This window comes from Eumetopias jubatus, unplaced genomic scaffold (assembly GCF_037043125.1).
Source record: "Eumetopias jubatus isolate StellerSeaLion01/CBP00866 unplaced genomic scaffold, mEumJub1_p1.0 scaffold_2, whole genome shotgun sequence".
Lineage (NCBI taxonomy): Eukaryota > Metazoa > Chordata > Mammalia > Carnivora > Otariidae > Eumetopias > Eumetopias jubatus.
Genome location: NW_028274808.1, coordinates 139,994,506 through 140,017,488, shown reverse-complemented (window position 1 = coordinate 140,017,488; position 22,983 = coordinate 139,994,506). Strand labels below are relative to the sequence as shown.

At 39.3% G+C, this 22,983-nt stretch overlaps 1 protein-coding gene across 1 annotated transcript in view; it reads left to right on the top strand.

The window, feature by feature from the left end:
• Positions 1 to 22,983, top strand: part of FRAS1 (Fraser extracellular matrix complex subunit 1) — a 400,353-nt gene that overhangs the window by 131,233 nt on the left and 246,137 nt on the right. The window contains exon 3 of the mRNA XM_028100674.2: positions 16,280 to 16,387. Within this exon, the coding sequence (XP_027956475.2) occupies positions 16,280 to 16,387 (108 nt within the window). The remainder of the gene's footprint in view (positions 1 to 16,279; positions 16,388 to 22,983) is intronic.

Genomic DNA, 22,983 nt, shown 5'->3' with positions numbered 1-22,983 from the left:
TTGCATATGTCCTGTCTTTACTTATGCAGGTCAGCTAAGTAGCATGCTATTTAAAGACTTTGTAAGAGCTGCCCTACCTCATTTCATTCTTTGCTCTAGCCTGGCTTAGCATCCTGTCACCTTTAGTGTCTAGGGCGAGCCACCCAGTGTGCGTGGAGCACGTGCTTCCTGGACATGCGGATCTACAGAGTTGTGAGACCCCAGCCTCCTAAAGGAGGGTGGCAGACCCTGATCTGCAAATGAACGCTTTCCTCTTTCCCACATGTGACATTCAGCTTTAGGACAAGATCACAAAACCTCTTCAGTCCGTATTAAATATCAATCACACGGCCCCAAATGGATAAAGGCTGAAATAGTGTCTTTTGGATGAAGCCCAGGAAAAATTATACTGTATGTTCTGTCTTTAAAGGAAAAATTATACTGTATGTTCTGTCCTGCCCAAGGGGGCAGGAAATTTTAGGCTTGTCCACAATGTGACCAGACAGAACTCTCCCAGGCTGTTTACAAGGGCTATAATGAGCCTCCTATAAGCTCTGGAAGAATATAGGAGAGCAGGGCAGCACTGTGGAGCCTTGCTGGATTCAGTCTGGACTATTCCTGGTTCCTGAGGCACTGGTTGATTCTGCTCAGCTCTGGAAGAGTTATTGCAGTTTTCCAGCCAGAACTTCTGAGAATTCCAGTGGAATCTATTAGAACCCCTCTGTGGGATTCACCTAGGATTCTGGCACTGGTCAGCAGATTCTAATGGCTCAGTGATTCAGAGTTACTGCCGCACCCTCCCCATCGCCCCTGCTTGCCACTCTATGGTCTCCTTATTTCCCATGTGCATTTCATCTCATTGGTGAGACTGTGACTCCCCCACCCCCACCCGGAAAGTCATCGTCTCCTACTCTTTTTCACAGCCCCTAAACACTAGTGGGACTTCGCATTCAGTTCAGTAACTTCTCTGTAAATGTTGACTGTGTGGCAGGACTGGAGAGCCTAGTTCTCGGGAGAATGTGTGCTTTTGCATGTGTATATAACTGTGCAATGTTAATGAGTCCCAGCCAGACCTTACCGGGGCAGTGATTTAATTCTCTTGCCATTAGTCAAACAAACAGTCGGTGGGATGGGTGTTAAGCTTAAATGTCTCCGGTGCACCATTCGAACCATATGCACCACCTGTGGGTTTTTTGCAACCTGCCCTTTTGTTGCGGTGGGTCCCCTAGTTCTCTTTTCAGTCCCTTTCATCTCTTCATTGTTCTCAAAGGCATAGTTCTGTAAACCACATAGAGGCCTTTCAACTTCTCTTGCATTTTGTTTGATTCAGCCAATTGACTAGTACTGTCAGCTAATTGGAGTGGAAATGTAAAATGAAAGCTGTATTATTCAGCTGCCAAGTCTCCTCGCTTGGCAGGGAGTGGGTGATGCTGGTAATTGTACCAGAAGTGTAATTGCTCTGGGTTCTGCCTCTGGATTTAACAGTGAACCCTGGGAGGGTCTTCCTCAGAGACACCCGATACCTGCTTCTCTTCAGTGGCTTCCTGGCAAACAGGGAGGCTTGAAGCAAATCAAATCTAATCAAGCATTCTTATGTTGTTAGAGAATGCAACCGCTGGTATGTTTTGCTGACTGAGGGAGTGGATTGCTTGGCCTAAGTACTTAGTCAATATGTCATTCCTATCAGAACTGGTAGTTAATTTTCTCTTGGTTTGGAATGGGGGTGGAATCCACGTTCCCAGAGGTGAAGATGCGAAACTCATATGCCAGTCGTCGCCTGTGCCAGGATGTTATGGGCAACAGTAGCTGGTGCAGAACAGAAGCCCGTTTGTAAACTACTTATGAGTGAGGGAAGGTTTACATGTCTGGAAAGAGTTGAATAGCTTCATGGAAAAATAAGGGAAGTAAAATGTAGTTGATTAGTTCGTCATTAAAGTTAATCATCTCTGTGGTTTTGGCCCAACCAAGCTGGCTTTCTTTTTTCTTTTCTTTTCGTTTTTTTTTTTTTCCACTTCAATTCATGAATCAAGTGACAGTGGTGCACAATCCTTTAGGGTAGATTATGTGGGCTGTAGCATGTGCGATCGTACGGCAAGGGGAACTTCCGTTCTTCCCCACGACTTAACCCTGAGCCCGTGGCATACTATAGTAATCTTTCTCACTTAACCTGCCTGGACAGAGCTTCAGAATCCTTCTCAACACAGCATTTTAAGTGTTTTTTGTTTGTTTGTTTGTTTGTTTGTTTTGCAGAGCTGGCATTTGTGAGAAAACCTGTTTACCATCTCTGACTTAGAACTTTAGAAGAATATTTCCACTATTAACCCAGGAAATGGAAATAGCTGCAGCTGTGTAATTATTGTACTCTCTTCTCTGTTGCCAAGATTGAGAGGCTTGATTTGAGCAGTGTTGTCTGGTACAGTACTGTTACCGTATCATCATTACTTTATTACGCCATGTGGCTTTATAGAAAGCGTCCTCAAACATTTCCAGAGGAGAAGCTGTTTTTGTTTCCTTAGAAGCTTAAGATCTTGAGTAAGATACTGAGAATAAGGTTGTTGAGGCAGGGCTGGCTACCTTTGTTGGTCCCAGATTCCCTCCCTCGCAGAAATCCTTGCCTTTGGCAAGGAGGAGGTGTGGAGGTGGCAATAGCAGCCAAAGTCAGTTAGGTCAGTTGATCAGTTATGCACAAACCTGTCGAGAGCTGTTCTCTCCAGAGCTATTATTTTTTAGTTGAAAGAGCATGGTTCTTGCAACCAAGTAGTCCTGGTTTCATATTCTGGATTTCCCAGTTAATATGTCACCAAACACTTTTAAATTAATTTTAAGTTTAAGAAGTCACCAAACAATTTTTTTAAGTTTTGGTTTCTTTTTTTTGTAAATCAGAAGCAATAATTAAGTCATTAACAGGATTTTTGCAAGGGTTAAATGTTACATGTAAGTACATACACATATACACACATTTCTATGTAATATATATATTACAGGTGTATATATGCATTTATATGCACCTGCGATATACAGATACAGGTATGTGTAACACACACATATGTAATACATTGTGTAATAGTTGCTTAGTAAAAAGTAGCTGTGATTATTGTATGGACATACAACTTGTGTAATGACATTTTAAAATGGTCATTATAAAATGGGGTTCGGAAAGTTGTGTGTTTGATTTTTTAAAAATGCATTATGTTTATGGGATCTTATTTTGAAAAGTAAGCTTTCTAACTTGCTTGCCCATTAGGAGTGGTTGTATATTGATGAACTTGGTCATGAAAATGCACACATGAGAAAAAAATCCAGCAGATGATCTGCTTTATAACTTCCGCACAGAGGTGTGCGGTGATGATCTCTCTGAGAAACAGAAGTCATATAGAGATTTATCTGGAGTACAGGAAAGGTCCAAGGATAGAGAAATGGGAGCCTCTGCTCTACCCTCTAAGTGTTGGGCACTGTGCTGAGGAATCAAAAATGTATTATCTAATTTATCCTCCTAATATTCCTCCATAGAGATATTTTATTGTTTTTAATATTTTTATGTAAAAGCAAACCCAGGCTGTCAGGATAATTATTTTGTTTAAGGTTCTGTAACTATTTAGGCAGGTGGCTAGATTTCAACTCCCAGATGTATGACTCCGGAATTCATCTTATGGACACTGTGACCTAACCTCTGAATTTTATGGAGGAAGAATCTGAGGTTCTGGCAAATGACTTGTCTAGTATGCTTAGCTTGCTGAAGGCAGGTTCTAACTCCTAATCCAGTGCTCTTTTTCCGCACTTTGTTCTCTCTCCAATTATTCTTTTCCTTTGTTCCCTAATTGTTTTAAAAGTCTTGCTTCTTCAACTGTATTTCAAGTTCAAGTGCATATGTAAGGGACGGGGTTGTATTTTTCTGTATCTCTCACTTGCTTAGCAGAACAATAGATCCTCTACAAATTCTTGGTGACTTGAATTGTTGAAAGATTTAGTCTCTGAAATTCCATTTTGAATGAGGCAGTCTATATATACATATATACAAGTTGGGGCTTTATCTTTGAGACTGTAATTGATACTTTATAGTAATGGTTCTCAGTGTTATTGGATCCACTACACTGTTTTTATCCAAACTGACAATCTTTATCTTCTAACATTTTCATTCAGTGTAATTACTGATATTTGAAGGTTTATGTTTACTACCTTAATGTTTGTTTTGTTTGTTCTACTGTTCTATGTTTCTTTTTTTCTCTCTTTTCTTCTTTTGAATCAATCCAAAATTCATTTCCCCATCTTTTAGCTTGTTAGTTATACATGCTTTTACTATTTCTTTTAGTGATAATCCTAGAGATTACAACATGTAGTAATTATTTTCTCTCTTCCCAACTAGGACTAGGACCTTGAAACACTTGATTTTTATTTAACCCTTTGCTGTCTTATGTGTTATTGTTATGCAGTTTGTGTCTGCATATATTTTAAATCCCACAAAATGTTGTTATTTTTGTTTTGTACAGTTATTTTTTAGATTTACCCACACATTTGTCCTTTCCATTACTCTCAGTTCCTTCCTACATTACTGTGTTTCCATCTCCAATCATTCTCTTTTTGCCTGAAGAACTTCCTTTACTTTTTTTTTTATGTTCAGGTCTGTGGGTGACAAATTCTCATAGGTTTTATTAATTTAAAATATCTTCATTTCACTTTTATTTTTTGAAGGCTATTTTTGCTGGGTATAGAATTCTAACTTAGTGATTGTTTTCAATTATCACTTTAAAGTTTTGTTTTCTGACTTCCATCATTTTTTTGTAGAGAGATTGGCTATCAGATTTATTGTTCTTCTTTGAAGATAGTTCTCCACCCCTCTATAGATTTGAAGATTTTTCTGTATGGAAACAACTTAAGTGACTCTCAGTGGATGAATAGATAAAGAAAATGTGGTGTACACACACACAGGAATATTATTCAACCTTTAAAAAGAAGGAAATCCTATCATTTGTGACAATGTAGATCAACTTGGAGGGCATCATGCTAAGTGAAATAAACCAGACTGAGAAAGACAAACACAACATGGTATCACTTATGGGTGGAATCTAAAAAAAAAAAAAAATTAAACTCATATAAGTAGAGAGTAGACAGTGGTTTCTAGGGGCTGGGGGATGGGGAGGAATAGAGAAAGGAAAAAGAGATTTTATTCTTTACTGTTAGTTTTCAATAGTCTTACTCCGATGTGCTTAGGCATTATTTTCTTTATATTTATTCTGCTTGATAGTCTTATTACTTCTTGAATCTATGGCTTAAAGTGTTTCTTCTGTCTTGGAAAGTTCTTGGCTATTATTTTCTCAAAAATTTATTTCTGCCTATTTTCTGTTATGTGTTCCTCAGTTGCCCATATGTTAAAACTTACAACATGTTTCATGTGTCACCCATGCTCTTTTCTGTTTTCTATACTTTTTGTTTTTTGTCCTTCAGTTTGGATATTTTCTATTGAGCTATCTTCTTACTTACCAATATTCTTTTGAGCTATGTCCAGTATGCAGTTAAAAACAAAATTAATCTCATTTGTTTGTATTTTTCTGTTCTAGAATTTCAAATTAATTTTGGTTGGAGATACTGATAAAATATTCATAGTTATTTTTAAATTTCCAATATATTTTTTGCCCTCTGTTATTCTCATAAAATTCTAAACAAAAAAAGTACAGTCTTTCTTTGAGTTACATGATAGTTAAATTTCTGGATAATTCAGTTTTATTACCAGTCAATAAGTTCTTTATGTTTATATGTAAAACAGAGTTAGTATAAATAATCAGATAATTATAAACAGATTTTTCACTAACATGAATGTTCAGTAGGACATTAGAATGTCATGTGGAAGGGGGACAGTTTTTCTTTGTGTCCTGCATGACATGAAATCTAGAATTTATGATCCCTGTCCATTAAATGCCAGTAGTACCCCAACCTTCAGTCTTCAGAACAAATTCTCAAATGCTTCTTAGGATGGCATAGCCCCTGTTTGGGAGCCTGCTTTACATTAAATAGTGACGTTTCTTTCCCTGTAATGAAGTCTTTGATTCAGGGCCTTGGCCAGGCCTGAAAACAGACATTTTAGGGTGTGGTTTTACCTGGTTGAATGTGAGTGTCATAACAGCTCTCAACCATTTACTGGATGGCCAATTTAACTGGGCCAACTAGCCAAGAGCCTGGCTACAGGAAAAAAAAGTTAGGGATTAAGGACATACAGTAGAACTTCAAATGATATGTTCAGTGTTGTCATGCTGAACATGATAACATCAGGCAGGTGAGCCTGGAATTCCATCAGAAATAGAGGGGCCCTTTCAGAACAAAAGTCTTGACTGAGACTTAAGTCTAGAAGGCAGGATCTCAGTGCATATTGAAAATGGCCAGTGCAGGTACAAGACTTTTATTGGACAGCGTGGGGAGTGAAGTGCTGTTGTCTGTATATTTGGCTTTTCAGCAATTAGATCACAAAATAGCTAGTGATTATCTAAATTTGGGAATATCCATCCCTCAGTCAAAAACATTGTAAGTGCCTGCTATGTTTTAGTCACTATGGGAACGCGAGGGTACTTATATATAAAGAAATAGTCTCTACTCTTGGGAAAGGAGGGTGGCAAATAAACTAATTATAAAAGAATGATAATGATATACTGGGGAGGAAGACAAGAAAATAAATACTATAATGTGAGAGATAATGGTATAGCAATAATTTAATTTCCTGCGCAAACATTTTGAATGTTTGTTTTCTTCATTTGCCTTAAGAATATGAAATGAAGTCTTTGAGAGCAGAATTTTTAGAAGAAAAAATGTAATTACAAACTTAAGCTATACCAGGGTCTCCCTCGTATCTTCCTTATTTAAAGTGGAAATATGAGTCAGACTTTTTATTCTTTGTAAAACTTTTTTTCTGTGGGTAACATCTCTAGAAATTTATGAGGGTTATTTTGTCATTGGGGTGCTCTTAAGCTTGTCCTTTCACTATCACAGGATTGTGTTAGAATGAATGGAAAGCTGGGTATAAAAAGTAGAAGAGTTACAGAGCTAAGCCTGTGTTTCCATTGCCTCAGAATTTGGAATATGAAGCACATTCACTGGGCATTTAATTTTATTCTGCATTTTGAAGAGATTCTTTTTTGTTTGTTTTGTTTTTTACTTTTCTAGGAGTATAGGTTCCACAGCACTCTCTAGTGGAATAGTTTGTAAACATTTAAGCTGTGGGAAAGTTAACCCTTATCTTGGAAACTGGAGAGTCCAGGAGGGATTTTCTAAAGCTCTAAATGCAACAGCTACTCCCTCTGTCACAGAAAATACCATGATCAGCTGGTTAAGTTTGTGGCAAGTGACCAAACTCATAACTAATTTATTGAGTGCTTCCTATATACCAGTCACTGTGCTAATAAGTATATTAATTTATTTCATCTTTATTATCAACTCTGTTGATTTCTATCTTATCCATAGTTTATATGTTAGGAAATGGATACTCAGAAAAGCTAAGAGATTTGTTCAAGATCCCACAGCTAGGGAGCAATTGAATTGGTATTTGAACCCAGGTTTACCCACTCCACCATACTGGTATTGCTACTTGAGTTAGTGTGATATATGGCCTTGTGTTCATAGACCAGGACTGTGGGTACAGAAGTAGGTTGGTTGGAAAAACAAAAGCTTCAGAATCAAATGGACACTGGTTCAAATATAGATACTACCACTTATAAGCTTTGGTAATATTACCTAACCTCTGTGAACCTTGGTTTCCTCATCTGTAAAGGAGAGGTGATGATACCTATCTCAGAATATTTTAGGAAGAAATATAAAAGATCTGAATGTGCCTAAGAGTCTGGAATCCAGAAGGTGCCATTTTTCTCCTTTTTCTTTCTTGTGAAAAATAAAACTCGCGCGAAGAAGTCTGATATTGTGGAAGTGGAGGGGCTTTGGGAATATGAGGCAGGGAAATACTGACTTAGTCAAGGAGGTAGAGAGGTCCTCCCTGAGGAAGTGGTATTTCAACTGAGACCTGGAGGACATGTGGAAATTAGACTAAAGGGGTAAGCATGTATAGGGTGCCTGGTGGCTCAGTCGGTTAAAGTGTCCAACTCTTGATTTTGGCTTAGGTCATGATCTCAGGGTCGTGAGATTGAGCCCAGTGTTGGGCTCCATGCTGGGCATGGAGCCTGCTTAAAATTTTCCCTCTCTCTGCCCCTCCCCCCTCAAAAGTGGAGGAGGTAGGAGTGTGCTTTGCAGGCATGGGGAACATTTTAGGCAGGTAAGTCACTTAACCTCACAATCCTTTCCTCTGAAATTTGCAGTACTGCCCTCATGTGCCTCATCCTGGCCTGTAAAGTGAGAGAGTGGAACGTGATTTGACCTAGTAAGACTGCTGTACAATAGAAGGCATTCATTGTTATTGATATCATATGACAATAGTGTGGCATGGAAGAAAAGGATGGGTTTGAATTCAGATCTTCTCATTACTAGATGTGCTCTAGACAATTCCTTCAGTCTTCCACATCTTATTCCTTTAGTCTTTCCATACCTTATTCCTTCATTTATAAAATAAATGCTTTCATGAATGCATTTATAAAATAAAGCTTTGTCCCCAAGGTGCTGGGAGGAGTAGTGGGCTGGCACGTATATGGGGGACCTGCAGAAGTACTGGCATGTGGCAAGAGCTTGGTCCCTTTCCTTCCCTGCCCCCACTGTGCTACCACACCATCCTAAGGAGACACAGGTACAAGAACTCGATGTTAACTTGCCATGCTTTCAGCGTCTCTTGTCAGCCGGCTGAACAAAGACATTTTCAGTTCTATGTAGCAGCTATCTTTTCATCTGTGATTCATGCTGTTGTTTCTGTACCCAAGCTGATAGTCTAATAGCTGGTGCCTTCGGGTTTATCATTTTAAGACAGCAGGAGGGGGAGATCAGGTACAGGCTAGTCACTCCAGGATGCTGAAATGGCCAACTACTTAGGTCTTTGGTGTGGAAAACAAGAAACTCCATGAGGGGGCCTTATATGGAGCAAGCTTTTGAAATTGGTCTCAAACAGGAAGTGGTTTGCCATTTTCTCTCTTATTTGGCATTAACTTGTATCTGCCCCTCCTGAAAGGAGAGAATTTAATGTAAATATAAGGACTCCTATCTTTTCTTAACAATAAATATCCTCTGCTCTTGTTTATTTGGGGCCAGATGAGGAGCTTTACATGAACTTTACAAGGAGACTGAATGAAAAAGGTATTGTTTATCTAAGCTGTCTGAGGAAGGGCACGTGGGGAAAAGAATTGAACTCTAAAATAACCTTATGAAAGTTATTGATTTGTTTCTTTATGGTTCCTTGACAAACAAGAACATTATTTCCGTGCCTGAACTGGAGCTGAGTCAAAGAACCCTTTGTTGTAGATGATCTTTTTCTGAAAACCAGACTTGTCAGAAAAATAAACCTCCAGAAATGAAGATATGAGACCCAGTTGAATATTGTGGCCCTTTCTTGCTTTGAAGGACAAGTAGGGAACACAATTAATTTTTAAAAATCTTACTCGGTGCATGAAGGTTTAGGAATAACTCAAGAAGTTTAGATAAATGGCTCACTGTTATATATTTGGTAGGTAGTTTGATTTAACTCCACTTCCCCCATGCTAGTGTAACTCCAAAGCCCAGATTCTGTTTACCTATGGTCAGCAGGAAAAGGGACACAGCATTTTGTTGTTGTTGTTGTTCTTGTACCTTATATATTTTTTATTCTTTTATTTTATTATTATTTTTTTAATTTTATTATGTTGATCACCATACGTTACATCATTAGTTTTTGATGTCGTGTTCCATGATTCATTGTTCGTGTATAACACCCAGTGCTCCATTCAATACGTGCCCTCTTTAATACCCATCACCAGGCTAACCCATCCTCCCACCCCCCTCCCCTCTAGAACCCTCAGTTTGTTTCTCAGAGTCCATAGTCTCTCATGGTTTGTCGCCCCTTCTGATTCCCCCCCTTCATTTTTCCCTTCCTGCTATCTTCTTCTTCTTCTTCTTTTTTTAACACATAATGTATTATTTGTTTCAGAGGTACAGGTGATTCAACAGTCTTACACAATTCACAGCCTACCCTACAATTCACATGCCCTCCCCAATGTCTATCAGCCAGCCACCCCATCCCTCCCGCCCCCACCACTCCAGCAACCCTCAGTTTGTTTCCTGAGATTAAGAATTCCTCATATCAGTGAGATCATATGATACATGTCTTTTTCTGATTGACTTTTTTGGCTCAGCATAATACCCTCCAGTTCCATCCACATCGTTGCAAATGGCAAGATTTCATTCCTTTTGATGGCTGCATAATATTCCATTGTGTGTGTGTGTGTGTGTGTGTGTGTGTGTGTGTGTGTGTGTGTGTACACACACACACACCACATCTTCTTTATCCATTCATCTGTCAATGGACATCTTGGCTCTTTCCATTGTTTGGCTATTGTGGACATTGCTGCTATAAACATCGGAGTGCATGTACCCCTTCGGATCCCTACGTTTGTATCTTTGGGGTAAATACCCAGTAGTGCAATTGCTGGGTCATATGGTAGCTCTATTTTTTAAAGGTCACATAAGTTTCACCTAGTACGTGCAAATTCTAGACATTAGGGACACAGCAGTGAACAAAACAAACAAAATTCCTGCTCTTATAGGGCTATGTTCTAGTGGGAAAGAGAAAGGCCATTCGTAAACAACAGTATAATATAATGTTAAGTGGTGACTCCTAGGAAGAAAGCCATGTAAAGGAATAGATAGATGCAAAATACTGTCTGAAGAGGTGGTGTTTGAACAGCCACTTGAATGAAATGAAAGAATAAGCCTTGGTGATGTTTGGGGGAAGAGTGCCCCAAACAGAGGGAATGGCACATTTTCAGGCCCTGAGCTGGGAACCTACTTGGTAGTTCCAGGAACAGCAAAAAAAACCAGTATAGCTAGAGCCAGGTAAAAAAGGTTTGTGAGACAGGGTAGAAAATGAAGTTAGAGAGAGAAATAAGTTGCCACTTGGACTTTTTAAGCAGTAGAGAAGCATGACCAGATGCCGTCAAGCTATGACAGTCCTATCCTGAAGCCCATCTGCGTTCTGGGCCCCCACTTTGGAGCCTGGCTTGCTCTAAGTTACAAGTCATGTTCCCCATGTGGTGCTTAGAGAGACTTCTAGCACTCTCTTCTTGAAGGTGCTTCCAACAGCTCTCATTTGTCAGCCCCAAACTGATCCCCAAACTGATCTGTGATCACACAATCTTCAGCTGGGTCCTCCCATTTGACTCAAGGAGGCTTGGGGCCAACCAAAGCTGAGGAGAAGGACAGAAGAATCAGTAATTCTTGATGCCAAGAAGATCCATCAGAATTAGGAAAACAAACTCAAAAAGGGAGAGTGTTGTGCTGTCTTCCAGGATACGAGTGCACAGGGGCCTGATGGCCGAGCCGCCCACGGCTGTTGCCACACCCGGGAAGCCCCGGGCCCTCGCCTACATCTCCTTACCTGGCCGGTTCGCATCAGCTCCGTACCTCAGCCCTGGGTCCCCTAAAGATGGCTTTGAGAAGATGAGATTTTTGTGAAAGCACTTCACTCAAAGAAATATGTTTCATTGAGCAAATGAGTAAATACACATGCCGATTATACTGGTCCAGCTTTTCTAGAAAATTTTTATACGCCACAAGAAATTATGAAGTTACATTTTTGTTACTGAAAAAAATATGAACTGTGGATAAGGATAAAGGAAAAAAACAAAAAAATTACCGACAGTCCGTACCCAGGAATGACCATCTTTCACTTATTGGTTTATGTAATTCCATACTTTGGTTCCACGTCCATAAGTATGTTTTTATTATAAAAATGGCATTATAGTCTACATGTTATTTTGTAACTTGGAAGCACAGTTTTGGGTGAGCTTTATTTCTTTTCTCTCATTTTTGTTGTAAGAAACCAAGAGAATTTAAAATAAGAGGAATCAATAATTGAAGTAGGGCTATTATACCATTCAAATTGAAGAAAATTTATGTCGACAGTTGATACTGCTCTTATAGAACACGGTAAATAATTCCCCCCTGGAAATTTGAGTGCGGGATATAATCATTGTTTATTTTTAGCACTAATCAAATGTTCAATAAATACTTAACCAAGTGAAATAAGGTTTTTTTCCTTGAATTACTTGGCTATTACTTTAAGATATTTGGAGATGGAGGTACTATATTACCTGCAAGAACATTTGATTCACATATTATCAAAAATATTAAAAGCTATATTAACCGATCATATTTTGATTGCTTTTTAGGTTTGTCATAATCCAATCCTTTAATCTATATTCTAGGGAAAAACTATTTTAAGACTTTCTTTTGCAAAGTGTATTAGATTGGAAGAGAGGATTGTAAAGCAATGGAATTGCAATAGTAACATGGAAGATCTGTAAAACTTACTTTACAGTGTTATTTCTTTGGACTTTATGGCTTTATCCAAAGTCTTAGCCAGTGAGGAACTCTAGTAGCCCCACCTTCATAAAGCAATTTTATGGAATCATAGAAATTGATTCGTAAAGTTTTAGACCTGAAAAAATATATGGCCATCTATCCAGGCCTTGGTAAAGGGCTCATTTTATTTAAAATTAGCCATAAATTACTTACTCTATAAGGACATCGGTATAAGGAAGATTTGACAAGCCCGATGGCCAGTTGAAGAAGAATTTTTTTTCAAACACAGTTTGATTCCGGGGAAGTAATAACCTTCAACATTATGGAGATTTTGTAGTGCTGTCACTTAGACATTGTTTTTATCAAGATCTTGCCTCCTAACTGGGATATCTCATTTTGCCTGGATGGATATTTTCTTTTTTTTTCTTTTATTATGTTGATCACCATACATTACATCATTAGTTTTTGATGTCGTGTTCCATGATTCATTGTTTGTGTATAACACCCAGTGCTCCATTCAGTATGTGCCCTCTTTAATACCCATCACCAGGCTAACCCATTCCCCCCTCCCCCCCCAGAACCCTCAGTTTGTTTCTCAGAGTCATAATCTCTCATGGTTCGTCTCCCCCTCTGAATTCCCCCCCTTCATTTTTCCCTTCCTACTATCTTCTTTTTTTTTTTCTTAACATATATTGCATTATATGTTTCAGAAGTACAGGTCTGTGATTCAACAGTCTTGCACAATTCACAGCGCTCACCATAGCACATACCCTCCCCAGTGTCTATCACCCAGCCACCCCATCCCTCCCACCCCCCACCACTCCTGCAACGCTCAGTTTGTTTCCTGAGATTAAGAATTCCTCATTGGATGGATATTTTCTTGAGGGTTAGCAAGTTCTCAGGGTTGTTCATTAATTCAGCCAACACTCAGGAATCATGCTCGATGAAGGGGATACACAGAGAGGAATAAAATGAGACCTCCTTCTTTAAAGAGTCATAGTCTGGTGGAAGACAAATATGTAAACAAATTCAGGAGGGCCTCTTGGGCCCAGATAAACCTAACTTTGAATTAACATAAAGAAAAATTATGCTGCTATGAGTGAAAATAAAATACGATTCCGTGTTTTTAGAAGATCCTGTTTAGAGTTCAGTAAGCCAAGTTCAGTGACTGAGAGCTCCTAACAAGTATCATGGACTGTTTTGGGGTCTGGGGTCACTGAGACAAAAATTGATATGCAGAGAAGTTGACCCCTGGTGTAAGAATGCCACACCTGGAGAGAGTGACTGTGCTGAGAGCCATAGTGAGTGTGTGAAGTTGGTATGGCCATCCTGTGTCCAAGTGAAAGGGAGACATGGAGGCCTGGTTATGTCAGCTCAGTGAGACAGAGCTTCCAATTACCTAAGGTGTCTTGCAAATGCAGTCTGTGGATTCATTCTTACCTTCTGCTGCAACGTCCTGAATCCTTTCAGTGCTAGGGTCCTAATGAAGTAGTAATTCCACTCTGTTTTATATGTGTAGGCTGGAGTGGAAAGATGAGAAAGTCAAGTACTTATGGAAATGTTTTCATTCTGAGAAAAGGAAATGTTTAGGAGGTGCTTGCTAAATGACTGTGACATCTTAGAAAGCATTTGGATTGAAAATAAATTATGCTTAATTAGCTCTTAGTAAGTTCCAGGCACCGTTCAGCTCTCTTTAAACACATCATCTCATTTGATCCTTTCAACAAGCCTATGAGTTAAGTACTTTATCATCCCTACTTTACAGGTGAGAAATCCAGGGCACAGATACCTTAACTTGATAAGGGACTCACCATTCTGAATGGTGACACCAGGATTCAAGCCCGGGCAGCCTGGCTCCAGAGCCTGACTATTCAGGTCTCTTAGAGGCTTTGTGAACTTGAGCAGATGGCTCAACCTCCTGCATCTTGTCTCTTCATCTGTAAAATGGGAATAGTCATAATTAGTGCAGCTCCGTAGAGTTGTTGTGCATGTAAGTGCCTTGCAGAGAATTGATGTGCAGTTACTTCCCTCTCTGCTGGGCCCAGCCCTCTAGAAGGATGGCAGAGTTCAGGAAAGCCAACTAGGCCACCCTCCTCTAGTACCACAAATGCCTCCCCTATCGGTGCTTACTGCTCCAAGAGTCACGCGTAAGTCAGCCGAAGATAATAATCAATAAATGGTAGCTGCTGGCTTCATGAAGTTGTCATTTTTATTTAATCTGTATCCTGAAACTGATATTGTGTTCTTGAAATCAGCGGGGAACATATATTACCCCGTGCTTGGGAATGAAATTTGTTTTTCTTCACCTACTTGTCATCGCTCTTTCACTTAAGAGGAGACTGCAGTTGGTAACACACACTATTGCCAATTTCAGAGGAATGTGCTATAACAATAAAAGAAAGAAAGAGAAAGAAAGAAAGAAAGAAAAGAGAAAGAAAAGGAAATTCAGAGGTATTCCTAGTACTCATTTGCTTTGACTCAGAGTTTATGTGAATTAACCACTGGGAATGTAATCTCACCTTAGATATATTTTGTGTTTCTCAAGTGACTTTGGGTTTGAAGCACCTTCCCTAAGAGGTTATACATTTAACATTTCTCAGTCTGAAAGAATGACTTCATTTGTGCTTGGGAATGTTGTGTACATCCATGGAAGTTTGTACTAGTGTTGGTATGTCAGACATGGTTTCCAGAGAAACAGAACCAAAAGGAGACATATGGGTATCTTTATATATATGTATATGTGTGTGTGTGTGTGTGTGTGTGTGTGTGTATGTATATATAAAGAGGTTTATTTTAAGGGATTGGCTCATGCAATTGTGGGGACTGGCAAGTCCAAAATCTGTAAGGCAGGCCAGCAGGCTGGAAATTCAGGCAAAAGTTAACGTTGCACTTGCAAGTCTGAAATTTTGAAATTTGTAGGGCCGGCTGGTAGTCTGGGAATTCAGGCAGAATGTAATAGTCTTGAGGCTGAAGTCCTTTCTCTCCAAGAAACCTCAATTTTTGCTTTAAAGACCTTCAACTGATTGGCTGAGGCTCATCATGTCGTCCAGTGTAATCTCCTTTACTTTAATCAACTGATTGTAAATGTTAATTACATCTACAGACTATCTGCACGGCAATGTATAGACTGGTGTTTGACCAAACAGCCAGGCCCCATAGCCTAGCCAAGTTGACAATATTAACTGTCACACTTGGTTTCTGCTTTTTTGTGGGGAAGTTCCAGTTCATCCCAGTTCAAGTCAAAGGCCCTCATGTTCATGATCCATAATAATGTGTGAGAGTCTGAAGGATAGTGCTCATGTGCATGCTTCATTTGTACCCCAATATGTTTAACATACAGCTGGACAGATCGCAGCCACTCAATAAGTTGGTTGATCTGCCTTAAAAATATTGAAATACTTACTCAAGTCCTGGTTTCTATGAGTATTACAGTAGGCAGTATGCAAGAGCTAGAAAGTGAAGTCTAAGGTGCTGATATTAACTAGTGGTAAATGCTGCTTTTAGGATGCTGGTTACTGCTAGTGCATGTGTCAGTTTCCTTTAAACATGCTCCAATGGTATCTGTTACTTAACAGCAAAGAGAAACTTCAAGTCAGGCAGCAGCTTGTCCTCCTGAGGTTTCAGGCCAATCAATGGTTTTTACTCTGGGTATCGACAGCTCTCTGCTGTGTGCCCTTGTTTTTGGCTACGTGGGCTGACTGTGGTGAAATGGATTATACAGCTTTTATTGCCTCTCGGGATTTAATCAGTGCCCAGCAAGCACTGTGTGTGCCTGTGACTTTCCTTTGCCTTTTAATTGTTCAGACTGTGGGGCTGTTGATGGTGCTGCTTCTCTGGGCTCCTACCTTGACTGATCAGTTTTTAACTCAGAGCTTATGCTTCCTTGCAGGATGCCACAACTTGGAAGCCTGATTCATGCCAGAACTGCCGTTGCCATGGCAACATCGTTATCTGCAAACCCGCTGTTTGCAGAAACCCTCAGTGTGCCTTTGAGAAGGTATAGCATCCTAATTATATCCTAAATGTCCTGGTAAAGTCAGAGCAGTTTAGGGTTTTTGCATCTTTTCAGTCAGCTGGTTCTGACATTTATCCCAGTCTCTCATTGGAAGCCTTATGAAATGCAGGAGAGAATTTTAACATATCACATTTAAGAATATCTTTATTTCTGTTTATTGAGAATTTACTCTGGACCGGGTGCTCAGTTAAAGGTTTACAAATGTTACCCCACTTAATATTATGTGGGGTAGGTATCTTGCTCCCTACTTTACAGATGAGGAAGTGAAGCCTGGAGATTTCAAGCAATTTACACACGATTATGCAGTTAATAAACTACTGCCCAGAGGTTTCTCCAGGGCTGACAGATGCTAAAGAGACTGATATGCACCACGATATTTACAAGCCATTGAATGGATTGAAAATCAGCGTTGACTTCTTGAAGATAATTTTCTAAAACCGTCATTTGTTCTGCCACTGACTGTATTATTGCCCTGCCATTGAGCTCCCTCAGAACATGGGAGAGGCTTTGACTCCAGAAAGCTCCTGGTGGACCAAGTATATGAGGGATATTTCTTCCTTTCCCCTTTGTTGAAAATTTTCAGTTTTTTTCTGACTATACATCTAATTCTGTTAGAATATTTTTTCCAGTTGCTGACTCTTTTCTTTTTAAAGCGAATCTATTTAAAAAAAAAAAAAAACAGCTTAAGCTTCAAATTTGAACATTTGAAACTTTCTGGAGAAGACGAAATTATTTTCTTTAAAAAGCATTCTGTCAATTTCACAAGCACAGTTTATTTTTCTAGTTTTCTCCCTCCCGCCATAACAATCTTGAGGCTTTATGCCATCTAGTGCTAATAAGTTTCTGTTTGTTTTTAACATTGGAGTGAAGAAGGTTCTGTATACCTTTCAGTGTAGCCCTCCATTTCTTCATGGGTATATTTCTGAGAAGCTGTGTGTACATCCAATGTTGGTAAATTTAATAATATTTTGTTGTATATTGTGGGGCTTCCTAATTTACGGAGCAAATAATCCTCAAAGATCTCTACTTAGCTTGCTGAGTAATTCATGTCAGAATCTGAGTTGCTCATATAAGGGCCGTGAAGACATACCCTCCTCCACTTCACGTGAATAACTGTGGTATCATGTAAGAATAAGAAGCCTTGCATCAAGTGTTAGAAAGATATCGACTGTGTTGCTGAAAACTAAATGTGTTCTACACCAGAGGTCAGCAGACTAGATCTAACAAAGAATGACCTATGAACAAAGAATAGTTTTATGTTTTTAAAGGGTTAGAAAAAGACAAACAGAACAATATTTCATGATATAAAAATTATATGAAATTAAACTTTAGTGTCCATAAATAAAGTTTATTGAAACACAGGCATACTCATTTGTTTATGTGTTGTCTGTGGCTGCTTTTATACTACAAGGACAAAGTTGCATAATTGTGATGTAGACCAAATGTGGCCTCCAAAGGCTAAAATATTTATTATCTGGCCCTTTACAGAAAGTGAGTTTCTGACCCTTGTTCTATACCAAACATGACACTGTCCCTTCCTCATTTGTTTTTCTACTTTTTCTCATCTCAGTAAATGGCAACTCCTTTCTCCCAGTTGCTCAGGCCAGAACGCTTAGCATCCTCCTTGACCCCCAACTCTCTCCCACACCCCACGTCCAGTGCATTAGCAAACACTCAGCTCTTACTTCATAAAACCATAAGTCCCAAATGCAATCTCCCTGCTTTTAAGTCTGGTCACACCTATTATCATTTTTTGTCTATATTCTTACTGTAGCCTTTTAACTTGTTTTACTGTTTCTGTACTTGCTTTTTTCATTGTAATCTTGATATAGCGGTCAGGGTGATCCTATAAAAATTTAAGTCCAATCATGTTTGTTCTCTCCTTAAACCCCTCCAATGGCTTCCAATGGCTTCTCACTCAGAGTAATTGCTCACAATGTCCTCTTAAAGTACTATTTTACCCCCTATAATTAATCTACTGTTCTTTCCCTTGCTCATTCTGCTTCAGACACCAAGTCTGCTTGGTGTTCCCTGGAGATGCCGGACACATTTCTTCCATTATGGCCTTTGCACCCTGCTTTTCCCACTGAAATTGTTTTTTCTCCAGATACAGATAATATATGTGGCTTGATCCTTTACTTCCTTTAAATCTTGCCCAAACACCATTCTATTTAAAATTGTAAATCCCTACCCCACCACCATTTTCTATCCCTCCTCCATGCTTTATTTTTCTTCTTGACACGAATATCAGACATACTATATATTTTACTGATATTTCTTGTTTACTGTCTCTTTTATTCACTGTATATCCTCAGCACCTACAATAGCACCTGAGCATAGGTAGGCACTCAGTAAATTTTTTTTTGACCAGTTGAATGAATGAATGAGAGATAAGGCTAGACAGTTGGTAAGTTCAAGGTATGGAAAGCCTTGTACTATGCCGTACTGTGGGGTTTGGGATTTTATTTTGAAGATGATAGAACACTAATGAAGATTTCAGGATATGGTCAGCTTTTCTTTTAGAAAGATCTCTTTGGTTTTTCTAAGATAATGCATAATATTAGAAATGCAGGGATCAATTTAGAGGTCGTGAGAATAATCCAGATGTGGGGATGAGCACCTAAATCAGAGCACCAGTAGCATAGGGCTCAAGAGGAAAGGGCAGGCTAAAGAACACTTAGGGGATAAATCAGCAGAAACACATGAAGTTAGGAGGGTGAGGGGAAGGAAAAGGAAAGATGATTCCCAAGTTTATGGTTTGATGACTTGTTGGTTATCTGAGCCACCAACGGATATTGGAAATATAGGATAATGAGGAAAAGCATTCCATATGGGAAGAACATGATGATTACACTTTAGGGAACATTACATGTGAAGTGTCCATGGAGGAGCCAGGTGGGCATGTCGAAAAGGCAGCCAATATATGAATCTAAAGCTCAGAAGAGAACACAAGGTTGGAAATATTATATGAGTATTATTAACATATAGTCAGTAGCATAAACCTTTAGAATTAATGAGCTCATCTAAAGAGCTTTTGTGAAGAAAGAGTATAAGATCAAGGATGCAATTTGGGGAACACAGTCATTTACAAGGAGGTGAACATAAGAGAGGGAACTTAGGAAAATTGAAGAGACATGCTCAGAGAGGTAAGAGGTAAGAAGTGGTCAGAGAAGAGAGAGGTATTATGGTAGCCAGGAAAGTAGAGAGTTTCCAGAAGGAGTTTGTATCAACAGTGTTGATCACAGGCCACCCTGAAGTTGGTGTCAGTGGAGTGGTGGGAGAGGAATCTGTATTGTGGAGGTTTGAGGAATGAATGGGAGTGGGGGACAGGAAGCCAAGTAAAGGCTACTCTTTCAGGGAGCTTTGCTGAAAATAGGAGAGAAATGGGGCATTAGGCAGACATCAGTACATCTGTAAAGTTTCTTTGAACCTCCTGTCCCCAACCACTGAACCCTCCCATGTGTTGCCGTGGTGCTTTGTGCTTACTCTTATTATAGCCCTTGACCAGACTGCAAATGCCTATTTATTTGTCTGCTTCCTCCTCCAGACTCTTAGCTTCTTGAGAGCAAAAACCTTGTCTTCTTCACTATTGCAGCCCATCAAACAGCACAGTGTATGACGCTTAGTCAGTATTTGCAGAATGACTAAACGAGAGAAGGGAGGTTTTTTTTTTTTTATATTAGCATAAAAGAAACATGATCATGCTAGGAGGAAAAGGAGGATGACCTAGAAGAGAGAGAGAATGAGGATATGGGAGGTGGAGTAGGGAGGACAGACAGAGACAGAATGAATAAATTAGAAGGAGTGGTTTTTAGGGAACAGAGCATGTGAGATCCAGAGCTTGGGGTGGGGAGGACAACCTCTTTTTCTAAAAGTGGAAAGAAAGAGCCATGGATAGATACAGATACAGTTAAATTTGTAAGTAAGAAAAGGGACAGGATACTGAAGTAGTTCATATCTAAAGAGATCTAATCTTACTTTGTGAAGACTTTGAGGTTCGGTTGGGAACTGAAAGAGAGTGAATGTTAGGAGCGGTCACTGAGGGGAGAAAGGGACTGACCAAGGTTAAGGTAAAGCATTTGTGAATGGTGTTAAGGACCCATGGAAGCGGGAGATCAGGAACTTGTGAGGGTACCAAGCTGCATGATGGAATGGTTTTCTAAGCAATGTTTCCTAGCCAAGTATAAGGGAAGAAGAGACAAATTGTGGAATAGATCCAGGATTGGCATTTTGCCGTATTAATGGCAAAAAAGAATAGATATACAGGAAGTATTGAGCATTAAGGCTAACATGAATAGGAAAATGAAACCAGCTGGCTGAATGACTACAAGGGAAAAAAGTGTTCAAGGAGCTTTCTGAAGGATGTGATATGAGGAGGAGGGAGGATGAGAGAGAACTAAAGGTCAGAAGTTTCAGATTCAGAGAACTGAAGATTTCTGGTATAGAATAATTTGGAGTATAGGTAGGTCCCAGGGTTGACCATGACCATGCGGAACTCAAGTGGAGAGGAAGATTGTATGAATTGAGGTGGTTAAGAATGTACAAGGATAGAATGTCACTTTCATGGACATTGAAGTTGTCTAGAATTATGTCTAGACATAGTGTAAAAAAGAAACTGAGACCCAGGGGCCAAATCTTTAGTGAGTGACTATGAAGGAGTGATCAGCAAATTGGTGAATGATAGTAATAAGAATGCCATAATCGTAGCCTGTGAACTCTAAGGCTCCTTAGGGGTAAAATGAGAGGGTTGTACCAGATGATCCAACCATAAGAAACTTCCAACTCCAAGATCTGTAAGTGGATCACAGAACACTTGGGTTCTTTATTTTAAGTAATGAAACAGATCATAGAATGTTAGAACTACTAGAGGCCTTTGGAATTCACTTAGTCAGAGTTTCAAATTTTATAAACAAAGAAACAGACTTTTAGTCACTTGCTCAGAAACGCAGAGCTAGTAAGTGACTCAGCCATGACAAAACCTTAGTCCCTGGCTCATGACCCAATGTAACTCCTACTCTAATGTTGCCTTTAAATTTTCCTTTGGGTTTCTCAGTAGCATGTGCTGTTACTCAGATCTGCTGTGGTATACTTACATTAATTTTTGGCACAGGTTAATGAATCACCATTGTACCCTATTATTATAATTAATGACTTTGTTACTCTCATCTTTTAAAGATGTTTAAAAGCCCTTTTACAATTTGTTTTACTCATGGGTTGACTGGAAATAACCTATCGTCAATGGCAATCCTAACATATTTCTGTCTATCTATCTATCTATCTATCTATCTATCTATCTATCTCTCTATCTATCATCATTTATCATCTATCTATTCATCCTATCCATATAATAGATTCTATATCCACTTCTATCTAGAATAGCTAGCTAGAGGGCTAGTTAAAGAGAGAGAGAGAGATAGAGACAGAGAAAAACAGAACAGAGGTATTTAGAACCTTGATTATTTAACCCAGCCCTGTGAGGACCAATCCTCTCTACAGGATTTTATGGGGAATATATATGTATAGAGGACGATGCCATGCAAAGGAACACTGTATTACATGGTGTGGTTTCGGCTGCAAACCTCAATGCAGCTAATAATAGTATTTGCCTAATTAAGTTACACATAATATAATCTCACAACTTAATTTGGTCAATAGTATTATTAGCTGCATAGGTATAATACATATATACACACATATTTATATATATATATACACGTGTATACATACACACAAATATGTGCATGTATATACACATACATGTATATGCTTAGAAGAGTACCTAGCTATTCTAAGTACCCAGTTAAGTGTTAGCTATAATTACCAAATGATCATCATAATTATTTTTGGTTAGTTTTTCTAGATTCTGGGCAAGTAATCTTGCCTAGCAAGCTTAGCAATCTTCATTGTTATCTCTTGCCCATATGATTACTTCCCACTGTTCCCCATACACATAGGCCTAGGCTTATGTGTTCCGGGTAGCCCACAGCTCACCAGGCTATGCAGGGTCACGTGGTTAGAAAGCAAGAACTCCGCCTCTCCTTCTCTGAGCTCCCGCATGCAAAATGCTTTGCTCTTCCTTTAGCCCCAATCACCTCTTTGATGTTCTACCACAAGTTCAATAGTTAGAGTCAAGTTGGGGACCCTTCCACTGCCACTCACATATAAAGAATATTATATTTACGAAATGAGTTTTGAGGGCCAGATCTGAAAATCAGTTTTTATAGAAAACAAAAGTAATTTGGGGGCATAAAATATTTCTATTTTTTTTAAAGATTTTATTTATTTATTTGACAGAGAGAGACAGCAAGAGAGGGAACACAAGCAAGGGGAGTGGGAGAGGGAGAAGCGGGCTTCCTGCTGCCCGATGAGGGACTCTATCCCAGGACCCTGAGATCATGACTGGAGCCGAAGGCAGTTGCTTAACCGACTGAGCCACCCAGGCGCCCTGGCATAAAATATTTCTTGAAGTCTTCCATTCTACCTGCCTTTCTCCCTTTCTCCCTGCTTCCACGTTAGAATATAAACAGCTTGGATGATCTCATTTTCTGTGTGAAATTCTTAATGCAAATGAGGCTAAT